The sequence below is a fragment of the Xenopus laevis genome, chromosome 1L (genome assembly GCF_017654675.1).
Source record: "Xenopus laevis strain J_2021 chromosome 1L, Xenopus_laevis_v10.1, whole genome shotgun sequence".
NCBI classification, from domain to species: domain Eukaryota; kingdom Metazoa; phylum Chordata; class Amphibia; order Anura; family Pipidae; genus Xenopus; species Xenopus laevis.
In genome coordinates this window covers 104,640,116-104,665,870 of record NC_054371.1, presented here as the reverse complement: position 1 = coordinate 104,665,870, position 25,755 = coordinate 104,640,116, and the positions used below count along the sequence as shown (strand labels likewise).

At 37.7% G+C, this 25,755-nt stretch overlaps 1 protein-coding gene across 5 annotated transcripts in view; it reads right to left on the bottom strand.

Annotated features, from left to right (window-relative positions):
• LOC108712232 (PH and SEC7 domain-containing protein 3) overlaps positions 1-25,755 on the bottom strand; it is a 291,364-nt gene that overhangs the window by 92,967 nt on the left and 172,642 nt on the right. For 4 of the 5 annotated variants that reach the window (XM_041561322.1, XM_041561327.1, XM_041561331.1 and 1 more), the window contains one exon: positions 19,600-19,690. In XM_041561322.1, the coding sequence (XP_041417256.1) occupies positions 19,600-19,690 (91 nt within the window). The remainder of the gene's footprint in view (positions 1-19,599; positions 19,691-25,755) is intronic. The other variant, XM_018254300.2, reaches the window with a different exon arrangement.

Sequence of the window (25,755 nt, the reverse complement as noted above, 5' to 3'; positions counted from 1 at the left end):
CTATTTTGGGTGACACATATGATCTATGGAAGAGTCTAAGGGCCATATCTTGGAAGTATACTGCTGATAAAGCTTTTGTGTGCTTCATATATGGTGTTGTAATTTGGGTTATTGTTGTGTTTGGTATGACATTTGGCCATCTTGATATTCCCTCTGTACATAAGTTGTAGTCTATATTTGGTCTAATGATAGCATATACTCCAGATGTTGTGAGAAGCCGTCCCTTATTTGCCTTTATTAAGACATCCAATGGATTATTTGTTAATTGTGTTTTTATACCCCAAATCACTAGCGCCGCATAGTTTTTGACTTGCATGTATGCAAAGATATGGCTGTTAGGGAGGCCATATTTGGATTGTAGTTCTGGGAATTTATATATTGTGTTAGTGTTGGGGTTAAGGAACCAATCATGGTTAAGCCATTGGAGTGCCATATTTTGAAACGGGGGTCTGCTTTAGCATCTTGGAAGCGCTTACTGCCTAATAGGGGCAGAAAAAGTGATAGTTTGTTTGTACCGAGTAATTTGGTTTTGATTTTTTGCCATGCTTAAATTGTGGTGTGGATCAGTGGATTAGTTTGGCAGTGGTTTGGAATTTCCGAGGGTAGGGCATGTAGCAGATAGGCTAGGGAGATATTAGGTGTGAAGTTTTGATCTCTTTGAGTATCGGTGTACATATTCTCTTGATTGATCCAGTCTTTGGCTATTTGCATAAGACTAGCCAAATTGTAATATTTTAATAATGGTAGGTTAAGTCTGCCATTGCTTTTAGGTTGCGCTAGTTTCATTAATGATATCCTGGGTTTTTTTACCCTTCCATATGAAGGCTTGTAGTTTTTTGTTGAGTTTAGTTATGTCTGAGGGCTTTATTATAAGTGGTAGCACTTGTACTTTATAATATAGCCTCTGGAAGGTAATCATTTTGTAGAGATTGAGTCTGCCTATATAGTTTATGGGTAGATTTTCCCAGCTCTTGAGGTCTCGTATTGCTTTTTCTATGGTTTCCATTATGTTTAGGTTGTATAGCTGCTTTATATCAGCTGGTGTCTTTACTCCAAGATATTTTAAATAGGAAGTGGTCTGTTGGAACATAGAAGCTGCCATTTTTGTATTATTATCAGGAGGGGCTCCAAGCCAGAGCAGTTCTGATTTGTCTAAATTGGCTCGGAAGCCTGAAAAGTCTCTTATTGTATCTATTATGTGTGGGATCGGGAGCTGTGGCTGGATTAGCGTCAAATAGCATTATGTCATCCGCGTATGCGGATAGTTTAATTTCTGTATTGCCTATTTTAACACCATTGAAAGTTTGTAATTGATTTAAATTTCGTAGCAATGAGTCTATTGCCAAATTAAAAAGCAATGGCGTACATTTTGCAAAAAAAGCCATCCTGATGAACTGGAAGGCGACCGCACCTCCATCTCTGCGCTTCTGGAAAAAACTGATCAATAATGTCCTCCCCAGCCAAAAGCTAACCTACCAAGCAAGAGGTTGCCCAGGTAAATTTGGGAAAATTTGGAACGCCTGGTTGGGTGCAGATCGGACACCTTGAATCACTTGCCTTTGCTTTACAGTAGGCATCATGGGACTATGCTTGCAGGGAGTGATGACCTTAGGCCTCTGAGTGTACAAGGATAAATGACGACCGCAGTGCTTACTATAATAAAGGATTGTTTATTTTGGATTGTTCACACAAACAGATCTGCTGACTATGAGACCCATCCCTTCTTTTCTCTTCCTTCACTCTCTTCTTCTCTTTTCTCTTTTTTCTCTCTTCGGTGACTTCCGAAGTCTGGTCTCTCTTGGGACCTTTCCTCTTCTTTTCTCTGTTAATGGATGTTTAAATTCAATAAAGAGAATCTTTTAAAAAAAAAAAAGCAATGGCGATAGGGGTAGCCTTGTTTTGTTCCTTTATGTACAATGAATGGTTCAGAGTTTATCCCTTGTGTTGAGATAATCGCTTGTGGGGCCTTGTATATTGTTCGAATGAAACTGATGAAGCCGAGGCCGAATCTTTGATTTGAGTCCTGAGCAAGTGCGGCCAGGTGATTCGATTAAAAGCCTTCTCCGCATCTAGGCTGATTGCTGCAGCCGTGTGGCTTGGGAAGTATCAGTATTTTACCACTGTTGCTATGAGGTTTCTGATGTTTTGAACTCAGTATCTACCCTGACCGAAACCGGTTTGCCTAGGGGAGATGATTTTAGGTAAGATCAATTTGAGTCTCTCTGCGAACAGGCCATTCCTTCTATAAAATCCTCAGACCTTAAATAACATCGCATTTAACACAAGCACTTAAAACTATGCCCAGCGACAAATCTCCTCTTCTTCAAGGTGACTAATATCCCCAAACTGCCTCCCCTGCTTTCCCGCTGGCTAGAATGGAAATCACCAGCGGGATGTCACTCTGAGCGCTCAGGGCCGTATTTACATAGTGGGCGCCCCTAGGCCCACTACCATTTGTCGCCCCTGTCCCCTCCCCTTTTATCATCTGGACCGGAGCAATGGGGATTGGTGCACAGCAAATTTTAAAAAAAAGGTTGTATCTCCAGTGCATCCCCACTGTTTTTGAACCAATGTGGGTGTGGTTGGGCAGCATGCCTCCCTAGGCCCGGGCCTAGGTGGCCTTTCCACAAATCCGGGCCTGGGAGCGCTTCACTTTACGAAGTAGCCTGAAGTTTCCTTGTGAGTTGGACAGCCCTGATGTAGACAGTAATAGTCTAATAATTTTAAATGAAGCTTTTTGTTAGCAGCTCTCCAGTTGAGAACTTATTTTAACAATAAATAAAAATCTTTCATCTTCCACCCACTTATCTGATCAATTACACTGCAGCAGTAAGGGGAAAACACACTACAATTTAACTTTAAGGAATTGTTCAGTGTAAAAATAAAAACTGGGTAAATAGATAGGCTGTGCAAAATAAAAAATGTTTTTAATATAGTTAGTTAGCCAAAAATGTAATGTATAAAGACTGGAGTGATTTGATGTATAACATGTCAGTCAGAACACTACTTTTCAGCTCTCTTGGTTTACACTGACTGGTTGCCCTGGTTACCAGTCAGTAACCAATCAGAGACTTGAGAGGGGGCAACATGGGTCATATGTGTTGCTTTTGAATCTGAGCTGAATGCTGAGGGTCAATTACAAACTCACTGAACAGAAATGTACCATGTGGCCCCCCTTCAAGTCGCTGACTAGCTCAGAGTTATAGAGCTGAAAAGCAGGAAGTTGGATTCTGGCTGTTTTATTAGACATCTGTTCACTCCAGCCTTTATATATTACATTTTTGGCTAACTAACTATATTAGAAACATTTTTTATTTTGCACAGCCTATCTATTTACCCAGTTTTTATTTTCACACTGGACTATTCCTTTAAAGGTGAAATACCCCTTAAATTTGTTCAGTCAGAGGTATTATTGGTTTAGTTAAAGCCAGCCTGAATTGGAACACTTTTGTAGTCATTCATATAGGCTCTGTGTATTCGGTGAGCTCTGATTGTCATTTGCCATGTATTTCACAGTAGAAAATTCATCCATTCTTTAATTCATTCATTCAATGCCACTGCTTGTTGCTTGCTTAAATAGCACTTTATAGAAAATGGCAGAGATTTCTGGTTAGCAAATTTCTGGACAATATATTCCATGACTGTATTTAATGTTCTTGGTTTAGCACATAATGCATTATATTCTGAGCTTGCATAGGGGTGGAGCCTAAGGTATTATTTATGCTGATTAGTTTCCTGTGAACATTTGACAACCCTTCACAATAGCCTTATTTTTTGCATAAGCCCTTAAAGTGTCAAAGGTATTCATTTTGCCCAATGACTAATGTAATGACCGGAGGTATTAAAGGGATCCTGTCAGTTAATAGTGCTATTCCAGCAGAATTCTGCACTGAAATCCATTTCTCAAAAGAGCAAACAGATTTTTTTTTATATTCAATTTTTTATACACATTTTGTCAATTTCCCAGCTGCCCCCAGTCACGTGACTTGTGCCTGCACTTTAGGAGAGAAATGCTTTCTGGCAGGCTGCTGTTTTTCCTTCTCAATGTAACTGAATGTGTCTCAGTGGGACATGGGTTTACTATTGAGTGCTGTTCTTAGATCTACCAGGCAGCTGCTATCTTATGTTAGGGAGCTGCTATCTGTTACCTTCCCATTGTTCTTTTGTTTGGCTGCCGGGGGGAAAAAGGGAGGGGGGTGATATCACTCTAACTTGCAGTACAGCAGTAAAGAGTGATTGAAGTTTATCAGAGCACAAGTCACATGACTTGGGGCAGCGGGTAATTGACAATTTGTCTAGACCCATGTCAGATTTCACAATTGAATATAAAAAAAAATCTGTTTGCTCTTTTGAGAAATGGATTCAGTGCAGAACTTTGCTGGAGCAGCCCTATTAACTGATTCATTTTGAAAAAAAATTTTTTTTACCCATGACAGTATCCCTTTAAGGTTAAAATCACCCTAGTCAACCCTAATAGACAAAATGAAATATACATAGCATTAACAACAAATATGATTGTAGTAAACACATGCATTATTGGATATTGTATAACCTAATGCACAATTAAAGGGATTACATCATGGGGAAAATATGTTTGTTTTTCACAACACATCAGTTAATAGTGCTGCTGCAGCAGAATCCTGCATTGAAATCCATTATTCAAAAGAGCAACTTCATTTTTCTTTATATTTAATTTTGAAATCTGACATGGGACGGACATGTTTTAGTTTCCCAGGTTCCCTCAGTCGTGTGACTTGTGACTATGCCCATTTGCTGCCCAACCACACTATCATTCAAGATAGAACCTGCAAGAAATGTCACTAGTATTTAGTTCCTTTTAGAGGAAAAAAAAAGGCAATGCAACAGAATATAATATACATGCACGTTATGTATAATTGATTATCCCTTAATTATCCCATTTAAAAATGGCAAGAAAAACATGTACAAAAATGTATAGTTTGGTTTCATAAGCCTAGGATGATATATATTAAAATGATTAAATTATGATTGTTTGGTCAGCTCTTAATTTGTTGTTTTTTGATACTACACATCCTTTTAAATTTTATTATATAACACCAACACAAACAGCATTTTACAGAGATTGTTCGTCATTTACATCATTCCCTGTACTTATTAGAGCTTCCAGTCTTACATTCATAGCACACACACACACACACACACACACACACACACACACACTTAGAGGAGCTGTCTCTTTTCTCATCTTCTATAGTCAATATAAAATATTCCTATCTGAACCTTGTTGCAGTCTTCTGAAGTATGCAAGTTTAATGCATTTGTGCAATCTTTCACAGAACAAATACTGAAATAGAGGTTGATGTTTAGATGTTGATGTTTTTAAAATTCGGTGAGATTTAGTCGCCCGGCGACAAATCGCCTCTTCTTTGGGTGACTAATTTATGTGAAGGTGAGGGGTGAACTTGATGGACTTTGTCTTTTTTCAACCCAATTTAACTATGTAACTAACTATGTAATCTCCCCATAAAGCCGCCTCGCCGTCTAGAATCGAAATCGCTGGCTTGATGGCACTCTGATAGCTTTATTTTCCGAAGTCGTCTGAAGTTTCCTCATGAGGCAACTTCAGGCGACTTTGGAAAACGAAGTGCTCTGAGTGCCATCTCCCGGTGATTTCGATCCTAGCCGGCAGGAAGGCTTTTCAGGGAGATTAGTCGCCTGAAGAAGAGGCGAGGCGATTAATCGCCGGACGACTAAATCTCCCTGAATATTAGCGTGTGCCCTTACAATTAAAGTTGTACTTAGTGGGATATATTTTTCTATGATCATGAGAATTTTGCTGCGAGTGAGCTCAGTTGCATGTTGAGCCACTATGAGCTGGCAGGTCTGCTGTTTGGGCACCTCTAAATACTGTCAGTGACTCTCTGATGTAGACCAGGGATTTTTCCATCATGGGATGGCTGCATTGTTTGGAAATGACAGAGCATTACAGCACTCTAAATGTATTTAAATTCTAAATGTATACAAATTGTAAAAACTGTTTCGTCTGTGTCCTGCTGGAACTATATAAATAAATTATGATTATGAGTCCAAGCTAATTTATTTTACTGAGGTATTTTCTATTAGCCTACAAAATATTTACAGATGTGCTTTAAAAACCTAAACAATGTGTTCGATTTATTTTACAGTTACTAGTAAATTAAACCTTCCATGGAAAATAAATATATTTACAACAACATATTCTCAGATGGAAAAATGATTATCTGTTTCTTCTAGAATCTAGAATGTGTGTAATCCTTTTATACATCTACAAAGATGACATATCAATTGCTGCATGGAAGTGTGGAGATTCAGCCACCAATGTGCATTCAGTCATAAGTGAGAGTTCTGTGAGCATGCATGATGACGTTTCCATTAACATATGTTTTAAAGCTGCTTGTGGCTCCTCTAACTCTGGTACTGCTTGTATCTGTAGCTGATACAAGCACATACATATTGACAAATAGGGTGAGAAAATCACAATATTTTCATTTTCATATTCATAGTCATTTTCATATTCTAAACCAAATAATCATGGTGACTAGCTGTAGATCATAGATGACATTTCTGAAGTCACATTAAGATGAGGTATAATTATAGTCATTCACAGAAACAGGTTTTGTTTTTTTCTTGCAAAAACCAAATTAAAGGTTGTGCATTTTTAATTTTAATCAGCACATTGACGATCTGCTAAAGAACCAGCGTTAACTGCTGCTATGCTGTGTCACAGTTTAATTTCCTGCTATGTCTTTTTGTTTTGTTTAATCACTTTATACATCATGCAGAAGATTTCTGCTTCTTAATTGACTATCTTAGGCCTATAGGCATTTACATGTATTGTTCACTTAATCTGCATGTTTAAAAATCATACAGTATATTATCTATAGAAAGTATTACATTTTAATCTAAAATAGAATTGTCTTTTATTTATTAGTGTTTTTTGGCCCAATTCCTGTATGTGTAATACTTTAAATATCTGTCTGTCATGACCCAATCCACCCAGCCCCATTGTTGATTAAAAGGGTAGTTCAACTTTAAATTTAGATTTAGCATGACACAAACAGTGATGTTACTAGACAATTTATAAATGTAGTTAATTTTTTATTTTCTGTAGTTTTTGAATTATTTGGTTTTCTGTCAGCAACAACTCTCCAATCTGTAATTTTAGCAGCTATCTGACTGCTAGTCTCAAATTTACCCTCACATCCATCCAGTATTTTTAATTGGAGACTAAAGGGTGAGAGGATTTCCATGCACCACTTCCACAGCTCATGAATACAGCACTGCTTAAAGGGGAAGGAAACCTAGTCGGCGCAAACCCCCCACCCCCCCTCCCGTTTGTTGCCCACCCTCCCTCCTCCCCCCTGGCCTACCCGTCCCGCTGGGCAAATGCCCCTAACTTGTTACTTACCCTTCTGCGCAGGTCCAGTCCAGGGAGTTCACCGACGACATCTTCTTCCACGCGATCTTCTTCCTGCTTTAAACGGCACCTCCTCAGTAGGATCATTTCGCCGGTACGATCTACTGCGCATGCGCGTGGCTTTTGGTGCATGCGCAGTAGATCCGTACCGGCGAAATGATCCTACTGCGCATGCGCCAAAACGCCGTTCACAGCAGGAAGAAGATCGCGTGGAAGCAGATGTCGTCGGTGAACTCCCTGGACTGGACCTGCGCTCACTAGGTTTCCTTCCCCTTTAAGCTTCTCTCTCCCTTAACATCAAGAAACATATCAGTGACAAATGTTTTATTAGTGAAAAAGTTCATATATAAACATTTTTGCAATGGGTTACAATCCATGATAGACTGGGGATTCAAAGGTTCTTTCAAGGCTTAATTGGGTCTTCTTTAATATATTTTTTAAATAACCTTGCTTGAGTCAAAAGTCAATGTCAGATGATAAGTAATACCTCTAAGCAGATGTAGCTGTATTGTTAGGTTTTTTTCAACTCTGTGTCAGCAATTGTTTAAATCTTAAAATAATTATTACTCAGCAATGCAGCAGGCTACAATTAGCTTTCCTGCAATAGAGACACACAATAAGTGCTCATTACATATGAATCAGTTATACCTGGGCAATTTATATCTACAGAAAGAATCTTCTTTCAAATCCCTATATTACACGTCTTACATATTTGATATGGACTGCACTTACTAGAAATCATATTATACGAAATCTAGGAATCTTTAATGGAGCAGTAACACCAAAACACGAATGTGCTTTAATGGAATGGCAATATAGTGTACTGTTGACCTGCACTGGTAAAACTGGTGGGGTTGCTTCAGAAACACAACTATAGTTTATGTAAAGAAGCTGCTATGTAGACATTGGGGCAGCCATTTAAGCATAGGATAAACAATCCTTTTTCAGGTTTCAATGGCTGCACCTGTGGCTACACAGCAGCTTACTTATATAAACTATAGTAGAGTTTCTGAAGCACACACAGTTTACCAGTGCAGGGCAATAGGACATTATATTTTTATTACTTTAAAACATTATTTGATGTTATTGTTCCTTTAACAACCCAGAGCATATAGAAAATGTGGAAGTATTAGAGAACTTGGGAGTGGTGTCCATAATTTTATCTCACTTGTGCACAAGTGCACATGGCACCTGGTGGAATACATACAGAGATTTTTTATAACTCCTTATTTGTGGCATTTAGAGTATACATCCACAGATAAAAGGAAAAGCATAAAGTACATAAAAAAGAAAAAAAATTAAGTTACAGAAATAATATTAAAAAAAAAAAAGGGAATGGCATCTGTACAAAGTCTGATCATATTCACATCAAGGACACAAGTCCAAGCACAGTCATATCAAGGACATAAACATAATTATGTCTGCTCAGAAACAAACTTCTCCCAAAGTGACCATATGGATGTATGAAGATCAAGTTGATCTTCCATGAGAGCTGATAAATAATGCATAGATTGGATGAATTTAAGTCTGTTAACAACATGTGATATAGAAAGGGAAGGAGCCAACCAGTAGAGGGCTATAGCCCAACGTGTAGTGGCTAATATCTGAGAAACCAATTTACGCAAATGTGGAGCTAACTTAGGCTAGGACAGGGAAAAAAGTCCTGTTTCTATAGATGGTTCCATGGGTACCCCTATAATCTTGGAAGCCATACGATATACCTCAGTCCATAACTTCGACACAATGGGACAATGCCACCATGCATGTAGATAATCTCCTTCAGTAATGTAGAAAAAACCTCACGGCACTCAGGTCTGAATGAAAATTTCAGTGATTTATTGAAGCGGAGTGCACTGCAACGTTTTGGGGTTACCCCCTTTGTCAAGCCCGAAGGGGGTAACCCCGAAATGTTGCAGTGCACTCTGCTTCAATAAATCACTGAAATTTTCATGCAGACCTGAGTGCCGTGAGGTTTTTTCTACATTACTGCATTGGGAGGTTGCCGAGCCTCCACCCACGTGCACCAGGCATATGTTCATTCATCGACAAGGTGGGTGTGCTAATCCACACTACATTGGTTGGATAATCTACTTCAGTCATACATCCTCTAAAACATGTAGGAGGAAAGGTTGGATTAATAGCGTGCTAGCGCTTAGGTGTAAAATATCAACAAAATAACACTTTGTAAGCAGTTTCTTTAACTCCTACGTTAGGAGAAAGTTTTCTAATAGAGTTCCATATTTTAGACCTGGTCTCCAATGAGACAGAGGATCCCAAATCAGTTTCCCAGGATGTCATGTACTTATGTGAAACTGGAGAAGGAGCCTCTATTAGCTGGGAATAGAGTATTGAAATTACAATCTTGGTTCCGAGTGGATTCCTACAACAATATTCATACATAGAACCTTCCAATTTAGCTCGAAAGGGAGCCTGGGAATCATGAAAGTGGGAGAGTTGATTGTATCTAAACTGTTCCGTATCGGGAAGAGCGTATAGGTAACGCAACTGGGGGAAGGATCTAAGGCCTTGTAAAGATAAAAGGTTGTATAAAGTACAAAGTCCACTAGCAGTCCATCTATGGAAGGATGTATGGGAAAGTCCAGGGGGAAAGTATGGGTTCCCCATTAATGATTGCATGTAACTACGACGGTTATGTGGGATAAATGTTGGCTTCAGAGTTTTCCATAGTTGTAAGTGAAACTTGATTATGGGGTTTGTAATTTAATGTTTTTGTCTCCGTCTCAGCCCATAATAGAAAGGCAACTCTCAATGGGTGAATACTAGCATTCTCAACCCACTTTGAATGATCTGATCTAAATGCCATTGTGTCAATTGAGCTAGTCGTGCTGCTTTGTAATAATGTATCAAATGAGGATCTTTTAACCCTCCCTGGTTGTAAGGCCTATACAGTACATTTTTATTTGTTTTCTGCAATTTATTATTCCAAATAAAATTCCAAACTTTTCTCTGCAATCGGGTAAGGTCTGTGATATTAACCGGTATAGGTAAAGCTCAAAAGCATATAGGAGCTTGGGGAGAAGCATCATCTGACTCGCGGCAATGTGTCCTAGAGATAGAATATTTGGACCAATTCTCTAACAATCTATGTAAAGTATTTATAAACGAGGGAGAATAAGCCTTGTATAAGGTGTGAAAGGAATTAGTGATTTTGACCCCAAGGTATTCCACTGAATGTTTTCTCCAGTGAAAAGGGAAGTTCAGTTCCAGTAGTTTTAAATGTTGTTTAGGGATATTGAGAGGGAGTGCTTCAGTTTTAGAGATACTTACTTGAAGGCCAGAAAGCTTATGGAACTTATCCAAGGTATAAAAAATAGATTAGGGAGACTAGTCAGAGGCTTTGTAATAGTGAGGCTAATGTCGTCAGCATACATACTCAATTTGTAAGCTTGGCTAGACTTGACATAGCCTGAGATATTATTTTGTCAAATTTACATGGCCAAGGGCTCAATAGCTAAGGAAAAGAGAAGCAGAGACCAAGGGCAGCCTTGGTGAATACCTTGTGAAATAGGAATAGCTAAAGATTGTCTTCCTTAAAATTTTAAGTAGGCTGTTGGATGTCTATATAAAACTCGAACAGCATCTAAAAAATGTCAAGTGAAATTGCATTTTGGTAGTATTTGAAAGAGATAAGGCCAGGAAAGAGAATCAAATGCCTTATGTATGTCCAATAAAAGTGTTAGTAATGGAGTTTTCGTAATGTTAGCATCTTCAATTATATTGATAAGCCTACGAGTGGCATCTGTAGTTTACCTACCTGGTATAAAACCAGTTTGGTAAGGGTGAATCAACCGAGGAAGGCAAGTATTAAGGCAAGCCGCTAAAATTTTTGAGAAAAATCCTGATATCTACATTAAGAACTGAAATGGGACGGTAATTCTGGACGTCGGAAAGATCTTTATGAGGCTTAGGAAGGAGAGAAAGATTAGCAAATAACATTTCTTGGGTCAAAGAGTGGCCTAGTAGCATTTCATTAAAAAGTGTCAATAGGTGAGGTATTAAAAGGGTCCGAAATTTTTTATAATACAAAGGAGGAAAGCCATCTGGGCCTGGCCTGGAACTGTTCCTTAGTTGTCGAATAGCAGTTTCAATTTCATCTGTGGTAATAGGAGCATTAAGGGCTGTATTGTCAATTTTCTGGCTAAGACATAAATTAATGAAAGATCACAGATGCTTTGTTTAAGATAGGTAGGTGCAGACGTAGAAGTTGAAATAATTGGGCCTTGTCTATCTTGATTAGGATGCATTATTAAGTTAAAGTCTCATAAACGTATTAATGTCCCTCGTGCATTTTTTGATAGAAGAGAAAAAACCTTTGCGAAAAACTTATGTAAACCAACGGGGGGCACATAAATGTTCATAATTGTGATCTACTTTCCCAATAAAGTACCTTGCAATAACAATATCTTTTATAACAATAACTTTCAGGATCAGAAATAACCACTTCAGGGACAAATACAACATGGGGACGGAACACTACTGCCATCCCTCACTTTTTTTTCTCATAGGTGGTCGCAAAAGATTTGTGGATAAGATTTGTGTAAATAGGGTGAAGGGCCTCTTGTAGCCCAGTGTGTCTCCTGTAACGCAACTATATCCGCCTGAGATCTTAAATAGAATGACTATAGTAATTTCAGTCCCCATGTTGTATATATTGTTGTCCATAATAATGGAAAATAAGTGCAATAAAATATCATCCACTGTAGCATAATAAACTTATACATGAGATATAGTATGCATTGAAGATGCCTAAAATAAAAATAGAACATCATGAGGCCCCACAGAATAAATGGTACATGACAACAGTTCTCTGAACTATCAATCATATGACTATGACATATAAATTTGCTTGTCCGAGTCCTTGCATCCAGTGAGCAAACAGTATAGTAGGAGAGAAAATCAAAATATGCAAAAAAAAAAAAAAAAAAAGGAATAAAAAAAAGGAAAAATGCAAAAAAAATTAAAACTGCAATATAAAGAAACTTAAGAAGTGGTAACCAAAGAATCCGATTTCGGTAGCCTGGGAAAACAAACCCAGGAGGGTCAGAATATATCAAGAAAGTAAACTTGTTAGATATCAAAATGACCCAGAGAGGGGTAGGAGAGTGCCAAAAGCTAGAACACATAGCCAAAAGCACATCGGCTCAACACCTCAGAACCAGAGGTATAAACTGTAGAACAAGAAATCGCTGGCATATTTTGGCCAAGTTTCACAAAGAAAAGGACGCTTCTAATGAAGACATGTTCAGGTGACTCTAGGGATCCTAGTACGAGGTTCACGCAGAACAGGTACATTCTGCTTTTGTTTGCCGGTCTTCTTTTCCCATATGGAATGTAGCGGTGAGTTTTCCTTTTTGGGTTTGCGAAAGTGGTGGCGACGGCTGTTCTTCGAGGCCCAATCTGGAAAGCAAGTGTGGGCCATCAAACGGATCTGTGATCGTGTGTAAAACTCCATTTTTCAGTACCGATAAACAGAATGGGAAGCCCCATCTGTATTTAAGGCCTGCCTGTTGGAGAGCCAGAGTGACTGGTCATAGTTCCCTTCTTTTTTGTAAAGTAGTAGGGGCCAGATCTGGGTAGATAGATATCGATTCACCATCAATTTCCACTGCGTCATGGTCTCTGGCTGATTTAAGGAGGACTTCCTTGGTTTCAAAATAGTGCAAACGTGTGGTTATGTCGCGAGGAGGCTTTCCTGACCTAGGCTTGTTACGAAGGGCTCTATGAACTCTATCAATCCGCAGTAAGTCCAGGCTGTATTCTGGTAAGAGCTTGGAAAAAAACAATTCAAGGTGTTGCTGCATATCTGTATAGGTCTCAGGCACATTTCGGATACGAATATTGTTATGTCTAGATCTGTTCTCAAGATCTTCAATATGTGCAGATAAAGCTGTGACTTCACCCTGCAAAGAGTCTACCCGACTTTGCAAATTAGTATGCGCCGATAGTAAGTCATCATGTTTAGTTTCCAACAAATCTGTTAGAGTCCCAAGGGACGTAACTTCCTTAGTGAGATCCGAAACTGCCGACCTTAATTGTGATTGAAATGAGGCTGTGATTTTAGTTAAGAGAATGTCCAGACTAGTATCTAAATCATCTTTGGTGAGACTTTGCGTATTCGGCAAGTCTGGGTCAGTACTCACAGCGGTACAGGATAATGCGGCGCCATCTTGGGCCTTGTTGGACTCTGGAGGATTCTTCTTAAAGAAATTACCAACCTCTTTTTGAGTCAACCTTTGCTTTGCATTAGCCATTTCTGTTATCTGGATGCGGGAGCTTCTAGCTTGTGCGTCTGCTCAGCATGGCATCAAGCTCTGCCCCCCCTACAGAGATTTTTTAGAGAGCGTAGTTGAGCTTTAGCAAGGCCACTTTTTGCAACTCTCTTTTATCAGGTATGACACCTATGCACTGTACTGAAAACTGATGGTCTCTGCATGGCAGTTACAGGACTGTAAGTGTAAGACAGCTGTGGTGGGCAAGTAATTTTGAAAGTCTATTAAGCTATCACATTCAATATTTTAAGTTCCCAAGAATGCCACTGTGATTAGTAATCAACATGGCTCAAGTACTTTACACCAGTGGTGTAACTAGATATTACTGGGCCCCACAGCAAAGCATTTTTCAGGCCCCCAAATTGTCTAGAGGTTGACTTGTTTTACCAATTTTATTGAAATTGTACATAAATTAAGGCCTCATGGGGCCCATATACCTTCTGGGCCCCCCTGCATCCACAGGGTCTGCTTCCTCTGTAATTACACCCCTGCTTTGCACCATAAGGCCTATGCAGGCAAGTTGTAAGAGGAGTGGAATTAATGTGGAAGGATAGAAGAGTGGTATGGTGTGCACAACCGTCCATGCCACAATATTATATTGTGAAAAGAAATAACATTATACATATATATATATATATATATATATATATATATATATATATATATATATATATATATATATACTGTATATACACACACACACAAAAGGGCATATTTCATTTTTAATGAATGACCTGTGCTGCTTATAAACTGAAAGTCGCACCCCATTAGAATTATCAATTAAGATTTTTTTAAAGCAATTTAAATATTAATGTAAGGGCATAAAATCTCAAGGCTGCTGGTTCACACTAAGGACACAAGTGAAATGCATCTGACAGATGAGAATGAGCCAGGGTTGTTTTATTTCTCATTATGGTAGTTGCTGTCTGGTGGACCTGTTCATGTGCAACACAGAGACTATTAAACCTGCTTATGGCTAATAAATTACTTTATAACTGCTTCTGCAGGCAAATATAATGAGAATTTACCCAGTACAGCCTTTGTAGTTGGTAAAAATACACATTCTCTTAACCAGGAGCATATTCTAATATTTAAGCTATACATATAAAAACATGCCATTTTTAAGGTCTAACAATTCTAAATTAAATAACATACAGTGGTGTGAAAAACTATTTGCCCCCTTCCTGATTTCTTATTCTTTTGCATGTTTGTCACACAAAATGTTTCTGATCATCAAACACATTTAACTATTAGTCAAAGATAACACAAGTAAACACAAAATGCAGTTTTAGGGAGAAAAGAAATCCAAACCTGTGTGAAAAAGTAATTGCCCCCTGAACCTAATAACTGGTTGGGCCACCCTTAGCAGCAATAACTGCAATCAAGCGTTTACGATAACTTGCAACGAGTCTTTTACAGCGCTCTGGAGGAATTTTGGCCCACTCATTTTTGCAGAATTGTTGTAATTCAGCTTTATTTGAGGGTTTTCTAGCATGAACCGCCTTTTTAAGGTCATGCCACAACATCTCAATAGGATTCAGGTCAGGACTTTGACTAGGCCACTCCAAAGTCTTTATTTTGTTTTTCTTCAGCCATTCAGAGGTGGATTTGCTGGTGTGTTTTGGGTCATTGTCCTGCTGCAGCACCCAAGATCACTTCAGCTTGAGTTGACGAACAGATGGCCGGACATTCTCCTTCAGGATTTTTTGGTAGACAGTAGAATTCATGGTTCCATCTATCACAGCAAGTCTTCCAGGTCCTGAAGCAGCAAAAAAACCCCAGACCATCACACTACCACCACCATATTTTACTGTTGGTATGATGTTCTTTTTCTGAAATGCTGTGTTACTTTTACGCCAGATGTAACGGGACGCGCACCTTCCAAAAAGTTCAACTTTTGTCTCGTCGGTCCACAAGGTATTTTCCCAAAAGTCTTGGCAATCATTGAGATGTTTTTTAGCAAAATTGAGACGAGCCTTAATGTTCTTTTTGCTTAAAAGTGGTTTGCGCCTTGGAAATCTGCCATGCAGGCCGTTTTTGCCCAGTCTCTTTCTTATGGTGGAGTCGTGAACACTGACCTTAATTGAGGCAAGTGAGGCCTGCAGTTCTTTAGATGTTGTCCTGGGGTCTTTTGTGGCCTCTCGGATGAGTTGTCTCTGCGCTCACATTTTTGCTGCAACAGGTATGTGATTAATATGTGTTCCTAATTTAAGAGCTTGTTGCAAATCCACTGCTTTGTACAACTACTGCACCTGAAATTGTTCCTGCTACAATACCCACTCTAGGATACACTGTTACCTAAATATCCATTACTGCCTAATCATTTGCTGAAGGCCTTTTTAACTTTCACTTTAGGTGAATTAAAGTCCTGTCTCACATTCTGCATATGTTATTCGAGATAATTAAATTTTCATTATCATGAAAGCTACAGCTACCTTTAATTGCATTATAATATGATCTCTAATGAACATACCTGAAAGTGCTACTTTCTTAACTCTAGCAAAGTGTACTACTCATAGCCCTCAAATAAAGACATGCCCCAAATGAAATATTCTAGACAATGCATACACATGATACAGCATAGACACACAGATCTTGTTATGACATATTATTTGCACAACTAGATAGACCTAAGCAGTGACTTGACACTGACTTGATGCACCACTCCAGCAGACATCTGCTTAGTTGAAAAAGGGTCCTTAATTGTCCTTGTTTATGAAAATTCAATTGCACATGTGCATAGATATTTAAGGTTTAAACCATTCTGAAATATACAATGCCCCGTCCATATTTTATTTTGTATTTTAAATAAAGAATATAATGTCCTTTGAAAGGCCAACATGTTTGAGTTCCACTCACACTTCCCCCTGATTAAGAAAGAAGTGCAAAGAAATATCAGAAATTTACATCTTCTAACGTCTACAAGGGAATACAAGCTAATGCTGCTGCTTATTTTTAACAATAGCTTCTGTGTTAGTATCCAACTTGCATTAAATAATTAATTGAAAGGTGTAGTTATTTAATTGTGCATAAGCCTATTAAGAAGGCTTGCAATGTTCAAGTTTCATAAGCTGATCAAAAACAATGTTGAAACAATTAAGAGTTACTGGCATTTACATTTTTCTTTGGCAAATGTTCAACATGTATCTTATGCAGAGTAAGCATTTTTTTTGCTACTTAGAAAGGTTACTAAAATTATCTGGTCTACATCAATAATATAGTAGTACCAGCTTATCATTACATCATTAAATATAATAGGAAGTACTGTGCAACACAAAGTCAACAATTGTTCTAAACAGAATGTTTATGCCTCTAGCACACTGTCAACCAGGTGAACTGCACTACACAGTAATATGCTTTTCAAAAAAGGGTCATTTGTGTTCAACTTCTGGCAATGCAAGTGTTCACTGTCCACTCCTGATATCAGATGGCCTTGGAGCAAAGATTAGAGCCTCCTTCTCTCTAGGGATGCACAGAATCCAGGATTCGGTTTGGGATTCGGCCAGGATTCGTCCTTTTTCAGCAGGATTCGGATTCGGCCGAATCATTCTGCCTGGCCGAACCGAATCTACCCATTTTTGATTGCTGTGTTATAAAATATATACATGGAAACCTAAAAAAACTCAATTAAACATCATGGAATGGTTATACTAGAATTAAACTTACACATGTTCCTTGAACCAGATTTGGGTATCTGACTTCTATATTTAGCCAGACACAGAATGCATAGCTTATATGGTTAATTAGTTTGTTCAATGATATGCTAAGAAAGTAAGTAAAAGCAACTACCCACTAGCTGGCTGATACATTTTTGCTCTGCAGCCAATAAATATACTTTAACTGGATTATTAGCGATAAACAATTATCATCCCAACTGCATCGGCTGATCAGGTCAGAGAAGGCTTTCTGGTGTTCCCAATTATTATATAATCATAAATCTATAATATGTCATATAATTTACAGCAGTCACGAACACAAAATTCTTGAAATTAGGTGCAATAGCAGCGCTGAGATCCTAGGTTTGATTCCAACCTGGCCTATTTGGACTATCTGAAAGGACTTGCATGTTCTCCCACTTGTGTGGGTTTCATCCAGGTATTAAAGTTTATTAGGTTCCTGATAAAACTGACCATAGTGTGTATAAATGTGACGGTGGCCTTAAATTGTAAGCTTCCCTAGGGCAGAGTCTGACTGATGTATAATGCCTGGAAAGCAGATATGTAGCACTTTATTAACAAGGAATAAAATAAATAATATTAGCTACAATGTGTAACAATTACACTTACTAATTAGGCTGTAGGAGCCAAAACAAGCTCAATTCTAAGAAGGATGTTTTCCTAGGGAAAAAGTAATCTGCTGCATAACGATTTAAAGACTCTCTATTCAGCTGGGTGATCTATTGATATGGCTTTTAAAAAATATATATAATAATGTGCCTTGTTGTGCTCTACAAAGTGTTAAAACGTGTTTAATAAACCCTCCTGCACACTATCATTTCTTGTTCAGAGGGAAGCTTTCTTTAATTTCCCTTTTCAAAGGTTGCATCAGATCACAATCAGAAAACAATATTTCAAGTTAAAGGATGTGCAATTAAAGTCTTAATTATTATGCTTTGCCAATATCCAGTAAGCATCCAATTTAAAAGAAGCACATGTATAGGGTGAAAATGTATTTTCTGATTTACCTATATGTATAATAAACACATATAGGTAAATCAATAAATTATTTTGTATTAAAAGAGTTGAAATAGTTTGCTACTTAAGTTATGCTATTCAGTGTGGATTTTACAACTTAAACCTCACTGGCTTTAAATATCACCAAGGAAAATTAGTTTAACATCCAATTACCATTTTACTACCATTTCCCACTTGTGTCGTCATTTGTGGTTAAGCTATGTCAAGTTGGCTTACTTGGAGTTGCTATCCTCTACAACTCCCAGAACCAATCACTGTCTCTGTAGCCGCGGCATACCTACCATACAGCAGACCCTGTAGGGCCAGGTGATGAAGAGGACCCAGGCGGCTGCAGGGTCTGCTGTATGTATGCTGTTATATCCACATTCCCTGCCACTTGCCATCCAAGAGAACAGGCTCAGGGTGCTGTGGACGCTCAACTTGGAATGTGGGTCTGGAAAATTATTTTTGTTGCAGGCCCAGTCCAATAACTTTATGCCACTACTTTTGTCTGATTGGCAGACAAACTTTTTTCATGGTTTATAGGGTTGTCTTTCAAAACAGCTCCCATGAAATGCCATACATATTCAGGTGGTGTAAAGTATGGTAGAAATCGGGTGATGTGTGGCACCTTTATAACTCACTCTTTTTCTACCCCTATTGTTTCCTGGAGATATCTGCAATCCTTGTCGAATAAATCACTTAAATATGTAGCCAGAACATTAAATACAATGACATTCACAGGTATAATTTGGTGGTTTGCACAAACATGCATACAAAGTAAGTGTTTTGTTTCAGCATTAGGTACCCATTAGGCATTCAGCATTAGGTCAACCCATTTTTCTACATTGTACATACTGTATCATCAAAATCCTGTGAAATAAAGATAAGAAAAGCAGGGAGCCCTATACTGGCTGGTTGCATTCTAATACATTTTATATTCACTGGAGCTGTCTGCACTGATCACTGGAACAAATTCACTTATTTGACAGTGTAAAATGGAGTCAAATGGATGCAGTGGTGAAAGCTTTTATATTGGTTCCTTAACAACTAAACCATTTTCAAAACAGCATTTACAGTTCAGCAGTCTACCATTCACTATTTCCAAAATAATTAATTACCCTTAATTATGATATTTATCACAAGCGGGACAACAGTATACGAGGGACTGAATCCATGTATAGTTAAATACAGGACTAACCTTGAGCAGTACTCGAGGGAAATCTCTTCCTTCATTTACTCCTTGGAGGTTTGCAATGAATTCTTGACAGCTCATCTTCTTTCCAATGTTCTAAAAGGTGGAAGGTTGCACATTATGATATGCACTTCACAAGACTGACATAAAATTAAATACATTGACATATGCATTTTGAATGTTTTATGACATTTTCTTATATTTTCTTGTGTTTTAAGGAAATACGATTGATAATAAAACTTTTTGTATTACTGTACAGGCAGGGAATCTATAGTCTGGAAACCCATTATCCAGAAAGCTCTGAAATATGACATTTCATTTCCCCATAGAGTCCTATTTAAACATGCAACATAGCAAGCTTAATAACTAAAATATCATAAATCCAAACTGATGGCATGCTACTCGCTAGGATGCTTTTCTTCAAAATTTGAATATACCATTGCTTCTGTCATTCCTGAGTACTGGCTCTGTTAGCCCGCAGCTCTGTTGGGAGGAAGCAATTTTTATGTGATGGGCGTCCTTTCAAGGAGTAGTTTACTTTAAAAAGAACTTACAATGTAGACAACTGTACTATAAATTTCAATTTGCTTTCTGCATTTTAAAATGAAACCTCCTTACTAAATTCTAAATGGATGCCCTAGTGTCTGCTGGCAGTGGTGTAACGGGGGTGCTGGGGGTGCCTGAACATATTCTGAGCAGAACATATTAAAGGCAGAATGGGAGGGGGGTTTTAGAATTAGAAAAAGTGGCCTGGTTAATACCATATTAATTTCTCTTAGAACATGATGGTGTATTCCATTCAGTCGTTTGTTCACATTAATTTTGCTTAAACGTTAAGTACCCTATCCTGTAACAGTCACTGACAACTTTTTTTAAACTGAGCCATGAGCACTTTTACAGAATTGGTCCTATAACTCTGACCCCTCAGTTGTATACATTGAACTAACAACATTAGATTTTTCAGAGCCCTTTGTAAACAAAAGAGTAGATTAAAAGATTAAAGTAAGGCTTGCATCCATCAAGTCCTTTATTTCCTAAGTGAGCCTACCTAGTTGCTTTTTGATACAGAGGAATATGAAAAACTCAATCTAAAGCCTCTAAAATTTGCCTTGTGTGTGTGGGGAGCAGTCCATTCTGGCTCCACTTCTCACTTCATTTTCTAAAAAGGCATCCAAACCTTTCTTGAAACTATTTATGTATTCTGCAAGAAGAACTGCTTCACAATTTGACAACTTCACCACTCTCACTGTAAAAAATAAACTTTCTTAACATCCTAAAATGGAACCTTTTTTTTCTAATCTGAAGGGATGGCAATGTGTCTGCTGGAAGAATCTCCTACTAAATTAAGCATCCGAGACTTTATTGTATGGTCCCCTTGTATATTTATGCAAAGTTATTATATCTCCACTTAAGTGTCTCTTCTCCAGTTTAACAACTTCCACATAACTGAGATGTTCCAAACCCTGTGTTAATTTAGCTGCTCTTTTTTCGACTTTCTCAATTTTATTAAGCACTGGTTACCTTAAAAAAACAACTTATAATTGATTTTTTTGGGATTAGCATTGCAGATGTAGTGGCTTCAGGTGCAGATACAGCAACAAAACCAAAAGCCTGCTAGATGCTTGCACAGCGTTAAGTAGAAGAGCAGCAGGGGAGGGTGGATTTCACAAGGAAGCAGACCTCGTGAAACGGGCCCCCTTTTCCCCCAGGTCCCCTGGGACCGCAGGCCACATGAAATTGTCAAGTAACACATTTATAAACTTATTTCCAATAACAGTGCTACCAGTATTATTTCTCAAGTCAATGTAGGGGTACTTAAAATCCCCAGCTAAGAGCTTTCCTCCCCAGCATCTTCACCCAAAATGAAAAATCGAATAGCATAAAAAAACCACAGACCAGCCACCTGCCCATCCAAACCCTAATTCACTGTAACAAACATGTCTCCCTCATTTATCTCAACTCTCCTATCTCCTTCCCCCACTTCCCAATTCTAAAAGTAAATGGCACCTGCCACATCTTATTTTGCTTTATTTGTAATGCTTCTGGTTATTCAAGCAATGTTCTAATTTTGGCTCACCAGTCTTGCTTGCATAAGCTTTGCTTCTTTATCCACAACTTTTAATACAAAACCACCTTTTCAATACAGACATGTAAAATTGAAACAAACTTTATTTAAATGAACAGTAAAATGTGGGCATAGATTACACTGCACAGAAAGCTTAACATATCATTAAATTTGTATTTCATTACATGAATATTAGAAGGTCTATTTATTATGTTGTGGAGTGAAACATTACCGGTGATGTTGCTCATAGTAACCAATCGGATCATAGCTTTTGTTTTCTAACCATTGAAATGTAATTGCTGATTAGTTGCTCTGGGTAACATCACCGGTAATGCTTCACTACACCTTTCACACAGGATGATAAAGAGGCCCCAAGGTATTTTACCAGTTGTCGTGGTTGCCAATACAAATTTTAGAGAATGAACAAAAATATATATCTATATATATATATATATATATATATATATATATATATATATATATATATATATATCTATATCTATATCTATATATATAGAAAACAAGATTATGCCCATATCTTTTCTGTTTCTATAGCACGGCATTATGGATATTTAAGAAATGATTTGTTAATCTTTTGGTGATAACATTGTATTACAAACTTAGAACTAATAAGTAGTGATGAGCAAATCTGACCCATTTCGCTAAATGCATTGCAAGTTTATGGGTGACAATTTTTTTTCGCCCATGAGAGTCATTTTCGTGGTGAAAAATTTCACTCATCACCAATAATAACAAAATAGTCACAAATCCAGATTTACAGAGGAGTCCAAAATTAGGAAAACAAACTAGATCACTCTATTAATGGTGTTATTCACCACTGCATTGGTCACAAAGAATAACAGTGATGCTTCTCAATACCAATCTTCAGGGAATGGGGTTAGTTGAACAGGTATGGGACCTGTTATCCAGAATGACCTGGAGTTTTCTGGGTAAAAGGTCTTTCTGTAATTTAGATATCCATAACTGAAGTCTAGTAAAGAATCATTTAAACATTAAACCTGATAAGATTGTTTTGCATCCAATAAGAATTATCTTAGTTATTATCAAGTAAAAGGTACTGTTTTATTTTTACACAAAAAATGGGAATCATTTTTAAAACTTTAAATTATTTTATTATTGTCTATGGAATATGGCCTTCCCATACCTTGGCATTTATCAGAATAGAGGGTTTCCATATAACAATAAGATGCAGGAAACAATACAGATCAACATTTTACCTTACATTTAAGGGGATGTTCACCTTCCAACACTTTTTTCAGTTCAGTTGGTTTCAGATATTATTCAGAAATAAAGACTTTTTCAGTTATTTTCTATTTGAAGTTTAAAGTTAGATTTTTCACCTTTTTATGTTTTTCTGAAGCAGTTCAGGGAGGGGGATCACTGACTCTGCAAACTGTTCTAAATTGATACATTAGTTAATACATTTCTTTCTCATTAAAGGAATAATATATTTATATAATTGAAACAATAGTTGTTAATATTTCACAGATACTGCTGGGTAATGCATCAACTAATGTAGCAAACTGTAATAGTTCAGAACCTGCACTTGGATTACTGAGCTGCCAGACTGAAAAACTAGAGACAGAAACATCAAATTTTATACTTCAATTTTTGAAAAACATGGAAAGTTTTTGAAAAAAAGTCTTTATTGCTGGTGAACAATCTGAAAATAACTGAACTAAAAGAAAAGTGTTTGAATGATGAACAAACCCTTTAATGTCTGGTTTATAAAATCCTTAAAACACACACGCACACACACACTTCAATGTTCTATCATTAACCTTAGTATTTACTTAATAAGCCCCTCTGTTCCATAAAGATTGGGCACTTGCAGACATTCTTGGTAGGTGCTTAAACAAAAGACATGAAGAGAACATTCAAGCAAATATCGCATGAAAAAATATTTCAGTTCTACAGTAATGGAAGTGGCAATGCCACTACAGAATAACAAAAGGACAGTGATCCTTCCAGAAAACAAAACAAAGCAAAAATGAAAAGAGACATTTCCCTCCTGTAATGAAAAGAAACCCCAAATACCAATTGAAAAAATAACTTCTAAAACCATGTGAATATGTAATGGCAAAATATACTGTAATTTCAATAAAGAAGTGTGGGGTATCTGTATAAGAAATTTCTATCCCACAAAGGTATGCAAAACAGGTTCATTTTCAACAAACTGTGTACTTTAAACAAACTACGTTTACAAACAGTGTATATTTTCAGCATAACCTCTGGAGGCCAGTTGGATCAATCAGAATTAGTCATGCCTGTATTGATCTACTTGTGCTGCAGTGAGGATAAGTCAAACACAAACACTGCTGAAGGGCCTAATGACAGGTCAGTAGACCACTAGAAAAATAAAAGGGGAATGGAATGGAAAGGGGAATGTTTCTGCAAGCACTTCCTTCAGTTCTACAAACAACTGCTACAAATGCACCAAGCCCAAGTGCTATAAGTATACAATTCAGTGTAGACTGAAAAGTATCTTTATAAAACATGTTTGGTTTTTTAATTATTTTATCAAGATAGCCATTTAAGGCTAGGGGCACACGGCGCGATTTCGCCGCGATTCTGCGCTAAGCGAGTTGTCGCTGCGTTTTTTAAGCCGAAATAGCTTTGCTAACTTTGGCGCTGGCGTCAATGCAAATCGCGGCGAAATCGCTGCGCTAATTCACACGCGGCGATTCGTTTTCTATTGTCGTCCGAAGTTGCCTCGCTGGGCGTTTCCGGGCGACAGTAGAAAAAGAATCGCCGCGTGTGAATTAGCGCAGCGATTTCCCCGCGATTTGCATTGACGCCAGCGCCAAAGTTAGCAAAGCTATTTCGGCTTAAAAAAACGCAGCGACAACTCGCCCAGCGCAGAATCGCGGCGAAATCGCGCCGTGTGCCCCTAGCCTTAAAGAAACATGAAAGATGCAGAAAACAATACAGATCAAGGTTGTCACCACAAAGATTTTACATTAAAGCCTGGTTACATATAATCCTTCAAGGAGACTGAAACCCTAATACAAAATTTGAACAGAAATGTTGTACCGTATTTTATATAATGAACTTATTGCACCAGCCTAAAGTTTCAGAATCTCTATAACAGTTAAGATCCAGACCTTTCAATTTGTGCATAGAAGGTTAGCATCTTCAATTGCTCAGTGTGCTCTGGAAAGCTATTGAGACGTTATGCATAGGGGGTTGTTGCAAATTAAGCTAAAAATGAGGTTCACATGTCATAGATGCTACAGGACTGCTTACAATGCAAATTGCACTGGTTTTTGCGCTGCCATATTATCTAAATATGAATTAATTACTAATTGACATTGAATTATGACTTTTATATTAAATATACAGTATATTTTGAGTTGATCCCTAAGCTAGGGTAAATGACAGCACACTGAGCATGTGCTATTGGGGGTATTTAAGGAGGCACAGATCTTCACTGCTAAAGACCTGTGTTTGTTTTTGGCTGGCAAAACTTAGGGGCAGATTTATCAAAGGTCGAAGTGAATTTTCGAATTTTCGAATTTTACCGAATAGGCCAAATTCAACTTCGATTCGAATTGAAAATACTTCACAAATTCAACCATTCAAAAATCAAAGTACTTCGACACTTCACCATCTTAAATCTGCCGAATTGCTATGTTAGCCTATGGGGACTTCCTAAAACCTATAGCCAGTATTTGGCTAAGTTTTGAGAAGTCGAAGGATTTTTCATTCGACTTTGAATGTCGGACTGCCCTATTCGATGGTCGAATTTCGAAGTTTTTTTTCACTTCGAAATCCGACCCTTGATAAAGCTGCCCCATATTGTGCAGAATTTCTAACTTATTCGTTGTTATAGCTTTAGTTCTCCTTTGATGCCAACAAACACCAATTTAATGTTCACTAACCTAACAATCAGCTCAACACAAGATTCTTTAAATATGGCATATGATGGCATCCACAAGAAGTACAGGTATAGGCAAACCCATTATCCAGAAAGCTCAGAATTATGGAAAAGTCATCTCCCATAGACTCCATTTTATCCAAATAATCCAAATAAAAGTGATTTGCTTTTTCTCAGTAATAATAAAACAATACCTTGT